Raw genomic sequence first — 12092 nt, forward strand, 5'->3', positions numbered from 1 at the left:
ACGTGTCTGCAATTCTGCTCAGACACAATAGGAAGGAGTACACATTGAGAGCCTTGTCAATCAGTTTTGTCTTTAAGAGAATGTGCAAGTCTCATAGTGTATTATTTTTCTCAGAATGGTCTGCTTGTTAATAGGAGAGACTGTATTTACAGGGTTAGGATACACTCAAATAGAAGAGATGTAAGAATATTTGCTGATACTATTGAGGCAGTGTTAGGTGAAATGGAAAGCTACTAGCTTGGAGGGATACACAGACTACTAGATTAACTAGAGCTGCAGGCAGAGGTGAAAGTGATTCTTGAACAGCTTCTATTGGAACATGCAGCAGGATGGGAAGCAAGGAGTTTGGGATTTCAAGCCCAGCTGTGGATCACTACGGAACCAGTAAATACATGGGCTGAGTTAGACTAACTAAGAGTAAGAACATGTGCATGTATATTTGCATGTATACTAATGCTAGGAGCATTATAAATAAATGTGATGAGTTTGAAGTACTGATTAAGTAATCGAATGCAGACATCCTAGGAATTGCGGAGACAATGTCATTCAGACATAAGTGATGCTGAATTTGAATATGAGGGGTACGATGTATATAGGAAGGACAGACAGGAGAGGAGGGGAGGGGAGTCTAAGGCAGTGCATCCAGTAGACATGGATGACAAGTGCAATGACAAGTGCAATGTTGTGTCAGCTTATTGTGATATAAGCACTAGGAAAACAAAAATGAGAATAGGAGAATGCTACAGGTCTAATGAATGTGATACCAAATAACTTAGCGGAAAAATAGTGGGAGAGTAAATCAGAACGTCTTATAATGGGGGGACTTTAACTTTACACTGCTCGCTCATAACACTAGAAAGACTTTCATAGATTTATTCAATAACTGTTTTCTACAGCAGCATGTAGAGAGACAACGATGACGCAATATTCTTGACTGTTATGAGCAATGATTTTTCATGCATTAAAAATCTGCATGTAAAAGACCCACTTGGTGGCAGCGATCACAGTGTACTAATTTAAAATATAATTAAAGACATAACTACTGTCAAGAGTAAAGTAAAAGGATTTTGTTTTCCTAAGGTTAAGTACAATGATCTCAGACAGTTTTTAAATTCTAAGAGGCGATGACAACAGCAAATTCTAAATACGAAGCACTCAGGGAAGTAATCTGAGAAGCTAGTAGGCTTTTGAGAGTAAATGGGACTGTTGTACTGGAATCCATAGTGTATAGGAAATAACGATAACGTATATATCCAATAAAATATCTAACTTTAATTATAAATACTATGGAGCTTTCAATGCTGAATGTACCTCTTTATCAACAAATAGAATGGAAACTTTACAGATAAAAATTATTTTAATGGATACAGAGTTGTGCATGCAGTGAGGCATGTGAGGGCATGAGGTAGGCCATTTAACCATTAAACTGGTGTTTACTGTTGCTGCATGGACGTGTGTAGTTTTGCCTTCAGCACTTATCTAGACTTAAAACAGTTGCCTCCAAGATGGAGTGTAGTCTCATGCCTTTGCAACGGTTCATGACTCCTGAATTACACAATATATTAAATGACTCTAACCAGAGGCAGTGGCGAAAGTGTCGGGACTGGTCAATCACTTTGCAGTTGCGCTTGGGATTGAGGTCATGGTGTGTCGACCAGAAGTGTTCCACGATTGCGGACTGGACGGTCTCAGCAAGGCGAATCCGATCTGTCGTGTTCTGCAAGGGGGGTTTTGAAGACATCTCAAGGTCTCTCCTATGTAGCAGCTGTCACAATCTTTGCAGGCTATGCGGTATACTACACCGCTGCATAAGAGAGGTGTGAACGGAGTCTTTACATTGGAAACTAGAGAACATAAGTTTCTACCAAGCAGCTGCACGCATTTTATGTGGTATTCTCGGAGGATTTTTGAGATTGGCCTGACATGCCTGAATAGTAGGAAATGTAGGCGGTAGACACACTGTCCTGAGTTGATGGTGGTCTCGGGTGGACTGTGAGCTCCTGCGCTTGTAATAAGCACTTGTCCAATATGTGGGTTGGATAGCCACAATTGATCAAGTCTGTCCTCACTCTGGAAATCTCATTGCGCCTAGCTTCATCTGTGCTGGAGTGGCTCTAAGTCCTGGAGAATAGAGTGTGGGCAGTGCTGTTGAGATGGCTAGGGACATGGCCAGATCTGTAGTTGGTGAACTGTCTGCACCACATTGGCTTTTGGTATACTGAGGTTTCTAGATGTGGGCCCACGCATTTTACCAGGACATCCAAGAATGGGAGTGATCCGTCTACTTCTAACTCTAGAGTGAACTGGATGAACACTGACAAGGAATTGAGATACTCTAGCAAAGTTGCTTCAGAGCCACGTGGGATGATGGTGAAGATGTCTGACGTATCTGCACCATGTTGTAATAGGTACTGGTGGGTTCAGGAATATCTGTTCTTCCAATTCTTCCATGGCGATGGTGGCCATGATGGAACTAACAGGGGGCACCACGGCAGTGCCATGTAACTGCTGGTATAAGGAATCCTCAAAGGAAAAGATGCTGCCTGACAAGCACAGGTTGAGGGCAGTACAGATGTCATCTTTGGACAGTGATGTTCTGTTTGGTAGATTTGGGTCATTCTCTAGAAGCCTCTTGGTGCAATTTACGGCCTGTTGAACTGGGATCGATGTAAACAGGGACACTACAATGAATGATGCCATACCCTTGTTGTCAAAATTGAGAGCTCTTTAATAAGGTGAATGAACTCGCCGCTGTTAGTGACAGTGTGGGTGGTATTTCCTACAAGAGGTGTAAGGAGTTGTGCAATATATTTGGATAGTTCACATGTAGGTGCATTGCAGTGGGACACTATGGGTCGGAGAGGAACACCTGGCTTATGAATCTTAGGTAGGCCATAAAACTGGGGTATTTGGCAGCCTGTGGCATGAAGAAGCAACCAAGTCGGAGCAGAAATTTTCTTTGCTTTAAACCATGCATAGAGAAGTTTATTAATGTATGACTCCAGACATCCTAAGACTTTGATGGGTGGATCCGTCAGTGGTTCACAGACGTTGGGGTCTTGTAGGAGGACCAGAGGTTTCTCTAGGCAGGCCGACTGGTCTAATATGATAATGCAATGTCCCTTGTCAGCAGGAAGCACGACGATGGAATTGTCCTTTCTTATAGAGGAAAGAGCGGTGTGCTGTCGGTGATTAAGGTTGGAGCAGGTGGGCCGTGTGCATCGGAGGATGGAGGCCGTTTTGAAACGGATTTCATTAACAACTTCTTCAGGGAGGTTGGTAATGCTTGCTTTTACTCCCATAGCAAGCTGTGTGATCAGTGGTTTCGACCGCACGACAGCAAACTTCATTCCAGTGGTCAAAACATTGAGCTGCTCGGTGGTTAATTGCTTGCTGCTCAAATTGAATAAAGGAAGTGGTATTAGTTGAACAGGTGTTCGTTCTTGAGGGGTGGGCTTCTCTGCTTAAATTAACAAATTTCTGTTGTTGTCGTGAACAATAAGCATCAGAGATACGGTTAGCTTGGTGACAGATGGTATGAATAAGGTTAGAAAATATTACAGGTGAGATCCTACCTTGTAGTTCCTGCAAGAATCAAGATTTATTGTAGTCAGCTCTCTTTATTTCGTAGTGCAGATGGGTAATACACAATTTCAATGTTTGCAGGCCAAAGCTGAAACATGCAAGGTCCATGCGAGTGTTGTTAAATGGGGCTTTATAGCGGAAGCCTTTAGGAATGATGCAGCTGGTTTTGCACCTATGTGGAAAGCACAAATGTTGTCTGTTGCGGGCTACCGAACTGAAGGAGTTCTGCAACTGAACACAAGCACTGTAAACGTTTTGGCCATAAAGAGAACATATGAGAGTAAATGTGAGTTCATTCACCTTATTAAAGAGCTCTCAATTTCTGACAACGAGGTTATGGAGTAATTCGATGTAGTGTCCCTGTTTACATCGATTCCAGTCCAACAGGCCATAAACTGCACAAAGAGGCTTCTAGAGAATGACTCAAACCTACCAAACAGAACATCACTGTCCACAGACAACATTTGTACCGCCCTCAACCTGTGCTTGTCAGGCAGCATCTTTACCTTTGAGGATTCCTTATACGACGCAACTATCAGGGGCACCTGCCATGGGTGCCCCTGATAGTTGCGTCGTGGCCAACATCGCCATGGAAGAACAGATATTCCTGAACCCACCAGTGCCTATTAAAACATGGTGCAGAAACGTCGATGACATCTTCACCATCATCCCACGTGACTCTGAAGCAACTTTGCTAGAGTATCTCAATTCCTTGTCAGTGTTCATCCAGTTCACTCTAGAGTTAGAAGTAAACAGATCTCTCCCATTCTTGGATGTCCTGGTAAAAGTGTCGGCCCACATCTAGAAACCTCAGTATACCAAAAGCCAATGTAGTGCAGACAGTTTACCAACTACAGATCCAGCCATGGCCCTAGCCATCTCAACAGCACTGCCCACACTCTAATTCTCCAGGGTTTGGAGCCACTCCAGCACAGATGAAGCTAGGCGCAACGAGATTTCCAGAGTGAGGACAGACTTGATCAATTGTGGCTATTCAACCCACATATTGGACAAGTGCTTATTACAAGTGCAGGAGTTCACAGTCCACCCAAGACCACCATCAACTCAGGACAAAGTGCCTACTGCCTGCGTTCCCTACTATCCAGGCATGTCGGGCCGGATCTCAAAAATCCTCTGAGAATACCACATAAAATGCATGCAGCTGCCTGGTAGAAACTTATGTTCTCTAGTTGCGAACGTAAAGACTCCGGTCACCCTTCTCTTACACAGCAGTGTAGTATACCGCACAGCCTGCAAAGATTGAGACAGCTGCTACATAGGAGAGACCTCGAGACGTCTTCAAGACCGCCTTGAAGAATATGACAGATCAATTCACCTTGCTGAGACCGAACAGTCCGCAATCATGGAACACTTCTGGTCGACTCACCATGACCTCAATCCCAAACGTAACTATGAAGTGATTGACCAGTCCCGACACTTTCGCCACTGCCTCTGGTTAGAGTCACTTAATATATTCTGTAATTCGAGTCATGAACCGCTGCAAAGACTACACCCCATCTTGGAGGCAACTGTTTTTTAAGTTCAGATAAGCACTAGAGGCAAAATGTACGCACGTCCATGCAGCAACAACGAACTCCAGTTTAATGGTTGAATGGCCTACCTCGTGCCCTCGCACACCTCACTGCATGCATACACTCTGTGTCCATTAAAATAATTTTTATCTCTAACGTTTCGATTCTATTTGTTGATAAAGAGGCACATTCAGCCTTGAAAGCCGCAAAGTATTTATAATTAAAGTTATATATTTTACTGGATATATACGTTATCGTTATTTTCTATACTAGGCTTTTCATACGTTTTCATACCTCTTTAAGGCGGATTTCATAGACTTCATGGAGAAAATGGGATGTATATAAATTATCAGGTGACACACAAGCCTACGATATACATAAACTAATCTGAAATCAAGTCACAAAGGAGGTTAGGCAAGCTAAGGCAGATTATGAAAAGTCTCGTGCAAAGAATACAAAGATCAGCAACCAAGATTTCTATGCTTATATTAACAGTATAAGGAAGGGGTTTAATGATATTGAGCCTCTTAATATCAACAGGTTAACTGTTGACAACCCTGCCCAGGTTGCTGACAAACAGAATAGACATTTTGCATCTACATTCACACATGAGAAATTCTTTAAGGAAGGGAATGCTATTTTTAAAGAATACAAAGATCAGCAACCAAGACTTCTATGCTTATATTAACAGTATAAGGAAGGGGTTTAATGATATTGAGCCTCTTGATATCAACAGGTTAATTGTTGACAACCCTGCCCAGGTTGCTGACAAACAGAATAGACATTTTGCATCTACATTCACACATGAGAAATTCTTTAAGGAAGGGAATGCTATTTTTAAACTCTCGCGGGAGGCTAATTTTATGATAACTGAAAGTGGAAGGGAAATTGTTGGCACTGAACATAAAAAACGCATCTGATGTGGATGGTATCTATTAAATTATATTAAGGGAGGCAACAAAAGAGATAAGCAAACCCTTAGCATTCTTGCTCTCGTAAGAATGAGAGCAAGAATTCACGGGAGGTACCTATGGGCTGGAGATGCATAAATGTATCCCCAATTCACAAACGGGGATCAAAAGGTGACATAAGTAATTCCAGACCTGTTAGCTTAACATCTGTTTCCAGGAAAATAATGCAGTCACCTTGTTAAAGAAGTGATGCAGAACCACCTAACAGAATTTAAATTATACTGCAGTAACAGCACAGATTTGTTAAGGGTGGTCCTGTCTGACCAATCTGATTGCATACTATGATGAAGAAACCAGGGAATTGGAAGCAAAAAATAATTTTCATATCAGATACTTGGATTCCAGGAAGGCTTTTGATACTGTCACACATAAAAGATTGCTGTACAAACTGATGCAATGCAGCAAGAAAAGCAAGTTACTGCTATGGATAAAGGGATAATTGAGTGGGAGAAGACATAGAGTAGTTATCAGTGGGAATTGCTCTCAAAGTTTATTAACGGTAGCGATGTAAGTATATCAAGGTTAATGCCTAAGTTTGCAGATGATACAAAGGTTGGCCGGGTGGTTAATGATAGCAATAAAGGTATGCTACTGCAACAAGATCTAGGAAAATTACGTTGATGGGCTGAGAAAAGGCAGTTGAAGTTTAACATTGACAAATAATAGGTACTGCATATGGGTAGCATTAATCCCAGATTAACATACCAACTGTGTGATAGTACTACACTTAGGGTAGTGTAAAATGAAAAAGACCAAGGGGTAATAGCGCAGTCAATGATCAAGTCATTCTCTGGGCAGTACAGACAGCACATGGGATTTTGTCAATGATATATAGAAACTTTGCTAGCAGGGATAAGGAGCCCTTTGTACAAAGGGCTCCTTATCCCTGCTGAAATGGGTACAGAGAAGGGCAACCAAATTGGTGAAGGGAACAAAATGGCACTCTCACCAAAAAATGCTTCAGTTCTGCAAATTGAAGTATCTGAAAATTAGCATCTGTGGGAAAATCTGAGTTTAAGACATTCAATAGATTGAGTAAGCTAAATGTTGATGGCATCCTTCCTCTTGCTGAGACAGAAATGTAGGAGCATAAATTCAAATTGAGTAAGGATGGCTGTAGGACAGATGTGCAGAAGTTTGCCTTCAGCCATTTGGTGGTTGATAGCTGGAACAAACTTCCATTGTTATTATGGAAGTGGGTGGTTTGAATAAATTAAAGGAAGCACTGGATAAATTTTTGCAGGGTATGGATGGGTAAAGTGTGTGTGTGTGTGTGTGTGTGTGTGTGGATGATGCTTTATAAGCTTGCTTTCTTGAATCATTGCCATATTAATACTAATAATATATAGTTAATAGACTACGAGATTAACTACAGATGCAGGTAAATGTGAAAGTGATTCTTGCACTGTTTCTATTGGAACATGCAGCAGCAGCAGTGTTCTAAGCAAGATGTTGTGCATTGCCAGGTTAGCTGGGGATCCTCATAGAACAAATAAATGGGCTGTATTATGCTAATTATGTGTAAAAACAGGTGCATATATATTTGCATACACCAATTCTAGGAGCATGTAGCATAGTAAATAAATTAGATGAATTTAAGTACTGGTTAAGTTGTTAAACATAGACTGTTACGATATTAGAGATGTGGCTGCACTCAGACACAAGGGATGCAGAATTTCCATATTTGAAGTACAATGTACAATGCATACAGAAAGGAGGGATTATGCTATTAGTTAAAAATCACATAAAACCTAAAGAAGTGTATCCAACTGATATGAATGGCCAATGCATGTGGAATTTGTTTGGTGATGACATTAGCACTAGAAAAACAATAATGAGAGTAGGTTTATAGGCCTAAGACTGTGATGAACATACAAACTATACAAGACAAGTAGAGTGAGCCACTAAATCAGAATGCCTTACAAAGATCATCTGAAAAGTTTGTGGCCTGAATATAAAGTGTTTAATTGAGAAATCTGGTAACTATTACTTTTCCAGTTTTCTTCAGCATTTGTCTTTGATATTTTCACAACAAACACCTCAACAAGGTCTGCATAATATGCTCCTGTTAAATGTTTGGCCTTTCTGGAGTAATCCACTAAACAAGAAAAAAAAAATAAATAAAAACCAAACCCATCACCTTGACAGCAGAAAGAAGTGACTTGTCTTTCTTTGGAGTTTCTGGTAGATATAAACTAGTCTGCAATCAAGTCACAAAGCATGTTAGGTAAGCTATGGCAGATTATGAGAAGTCTTTGGCAAATAATGCAAAGAGACCTGCAAAGAAACACACGAGGGGCATAAATTTAAACTGAGGAAGAATGGTCGATTGTTGGAACAGGCTTCCATCTGTTGTTGTGGAAGTGGGTGGTTTGAATAAATTCAAGGAAGAACTACACAAATTGTTGTAGGTATGGATGGGTGAAGTGTGTAGTGTTTTTTTTTTTTTTTTTCTCTTTCTGGCTGATTACATAAGCTTGCTTTATTACATCCTTTGCCACTACTACCTACTATTGTTAAGTACAGGCAATATTAAGAAAACTTACTAGTTAGCATTAGAAGCATCTGCAATTGTGCTTAGATACAATTAGGGAGTATATGATGAGAGCCTTGTTGGTCCTTGAGGCTGTCACAGCCATTCTCTCAAGTATGACAAGCTGGGCTTGCTACTTGGGAGTCTAATTTGATGATGGAAGTAATATTCAGGACACATTCCAGCCAAGTGAACCAATTTTGGCAGTCTTTTTGAATGGTCAAATTAATAGAACAAACTTATCTGCTAAAAGATCTAAACCTCCCAAACAGTTCCTTGTTCATTTTACTAACATACATGGTTTCACAATCTCAATGATATCTATTTACACTTAGTCTGCCAATGCCCACAAACATTTTCTGACAGAATCTCAATTAACGGTTGATTAAACCACTGCTCATCACAGTTTTCCTAATTATTTGCTGTACGATTCCTTTCACTTCAAAGGTGATACTTGTACATATGTCTGCTCTGATATTCCTTGTCAGAGATGTAATCATTTTAAATATCCTCTTCTCAAGTTTCTCTTTGGCTTAAAATCTCTCAACCCCACTCTGTTAAGTTCATTTTTATCCCACTGATGAATTTGTGCTTCATCACCAGTTACAACTGTTGAAATAAATACTCATTAATATGAATCATACATATGTACATTTTGCTCACAAATCTTATCCCTGCACTAAACCTAAATACAGTCTTTCCTCGTATAGCACGATAGTTGCGTTCCTAGAAACCCTCGTGCAATGCAAAATCGTGCAATATAAACAACAGGCCCTATGGGAAAAGTAGGGTTAGGTGCCGACCACCCAAGATTGAACACACATTTGGAACCAAAACATTACCAAACACAATAAATAATCGGGTAATTTTAATCGTTATAAAATACGTAAGTATTTTATAATGATTAAAATATCCTTGTATAAGGCACTGGTCAGGCCCCACCATGAGTATGCGTACAGGTCTGGAGGCCACATTTTAGGAAGGATGTAGAATTGCTAGAATGAGTACAGAGAAGGGCAAACAAGATTGGTAAGAGGAACAAAAGGGGTGCTCTTACCAAGAGAGGTTTAAGTTCTGCAAGCTGCAGCATCTGGAGTCTAGGCACCTGCAAGGTGATCTGATTGAGGTGTATATGGCCTTGAATGGTTTAAGCAAGCTCAATGCTGATGGGATACTTCCGCTTGCTCAGATTAAGAACCTGAGGAGGCATACATTTAAATTGAGAAAAGATAGTTGTAGAATAGATGTGAGCAAGTTTGCCTTTAGCCAGCAGGTAGTTGATTGCTGGAACCGACTTCCATCTGTTGTTGTGAAAGTTGATAGCTTAAATAAATTTAAGGCTGAACTAGACAAATATTTGGAGTGAATGGATGGGTGAAATGGGAAGGGTTTTTTTTTTTGGCTGATGCTATATAAGCTTGTTCTTGCATCATATGCCTCAACTAATGCTAATGCTAAAAATGCTAATCCTTCCATTGTTTTATTTTTCAGATGAAGCTAGATTTCATCTGAATAGGAAAGTTAATAAGCATAACTATATTGTTTGGATTGCAGAAAATCTCTATGAACTGTGAGAACATGTACAGGATTCTCCCAAATGCAGTTTGGAGTGGCATTTCACAATTTAGAGTAACTAGCCCAATTTTTTTTTGTGGGCATGATAATAAATGCAGCTTCATATATGTAACTGTTGTGAAACTATGTCACTAAGCTCAATCTAGTGGTTACTTTCAACGGGATAGTGTACCACCATACTACTTCACAGATGTTTGCAGGGTTCTGCATGTTATTTTCAGCTACCAGAGGTAGCCCATTGCCTGCAAGATCCCTGACCTGACTCCCTGTGACTTTTGATTGTGGGGAATAGTTAAGGAATGTGTTTATGGCATGAAGCCTCAAAATTTTTGATAATCTTAAGAAACAAATATCTGAAGTTATTATCAATATACCACAAAATATGTGGTATATTGATAATAACGTGTGCACATTGAAAATGGAGGAGACAGATATAGGATGTATATTACTGGCATGGCAATACTACATACATATGCAAAACTCTTTGCATTTCAGTGGCAACATATTTTTCCCAAACCTGTATTTTAAATTATATCATGTTTTCTGAGGATATTTATAAATAAATAAAAAGGAGTAAAGAAATAAAATCCTAATTGGGTAATACTCCACCTGGGTTCCCTGTGTATTCTGATGTTTCAGCACTTACTGGAACAAATAAGTTACCTTTTGGGAGGAAAAATAAGTAGAGTAACCAATTATTGAAACTTTAGGTGTGCTGTGGCTTAATGTTCTGCTAAGAGATCTTTAGATAATCAGCATCTGTCTAAAATGGCCATTTTTTTTCCCTACCAAATTAATGCAACTAATAATATAATTAATTATTATATAATATAATTAATATTTTATTAGTAAACCAACAAAAATTTTAATATAATTAAAAATTTTATAAGACAAGAAAATGGTAATCTCTTACTTCTATAACCCTGGCTAATGAATGATGACAACTCTCTGCTTGTAATAACATGTCTTTAACAGAACTTAAGGCATCTGCTACAGTTGGCGCATTTTGCAAATTTCGATGAGTTGTATTAGAATCAATACCAACATCTTCATTAGGTGAGGTATAAAACCTGCTCTTTGCCTGTTCTTGAGTAATTTGACTGTGGTCACTATTAGTTCGCTGAAAATCATTAAGTGAATAAGGTGAACGATGTTCTCGATGTAAGAGTGGTGGATTTCTCTGAAAAGCAACCAAAAAAAAGAGTAAACTCTTCATTACATGCTGACTTTAAAGAACACTGCATATAACCATTCTAAAAGCATCCTTTAAAACAGATTTAGGTATGTGTGATGACCACAGGAATTACTACAGAGAAGACAGCCAAGTAGGAATGCACACCTTGCAATGAAAACCTGGATCATCATATAAGACGAAAATGCTGAGGGAGCTGAAATATTAATTTACATCTGTGAATCATGTATGCAAAAGTTTGATCATCTCCGCTGGATCTATGGTATTCAAATATTCTGCTACTCCTCCACACTAGCAGACACCTTAACTATAGTAAAGAACAGGGTGATTTTTTATTCATCATACTATTTCTTTTCTCTTCATACCAACAACATCAGTATTCTGTAGAGAAAGGTTTGGAGATTTGGTTGGCAACACTGAATATTCTCCAGCTGACATGAAGAAAATAGCAGGATGTAGCAATGACCAAAAAGTATTTATTGTTAAGGAATACTACAGAAGTGGGAACTCAACTGTTTCTGCTCAAAGAAGATAATGGCAACATTTTGATATGTGTGATAGACCAACAAACCAAACAGTGCTGAGGTTAGCAGCTCAATTTGAGAGAATAGGCAGTATTTCAGATGAAAGGAAAGGTCATGTGCACCAACCAACATTAAGAATATAGAAGATAGATATAACAGATGAAACTCAAGAAAGAGTTT

General features: G+C 39.4%; 1 protein-coding gene across 1 annotated transcript in view; it reads right to left on the reverse strand.

Annotated features, from left to right (window-relative positions):
- The window catches only part of LOC150079064 (oxysterol-binding protein-related protein 11-like), a 218654-nt gene that overhangs the window by 93130 nt on the left and 113432 nt on the right, over positions 1–12092 (reverse strand). The window contains exon 7 of the mRNA XM_090382937.1: positions 11110–11376. Coding sequence (XP_090239063.1) covers positions 11110–11376 — 267 coding nt within the window. The remainder of the gene's footprint in view (positions 1–11109; positions 11377–12092) is intronic.

Source organism: Mastigoproctus giganteus, chromosome 10, assembly GCF_048544385.1.
Source record: "Mastigoproctus giganteus isolate SK-2022 chromosome 10, ASM4854438v1, whole genome shotgun sequence".
In the NCBI taxonomy this organism is placed as follows: Eukaryota; Metazoa; Arthropoda; class Arachnida; order Uropygi; family Thelyphonidae; genus Mastigoproctus; species Mastigoproctus giganteus.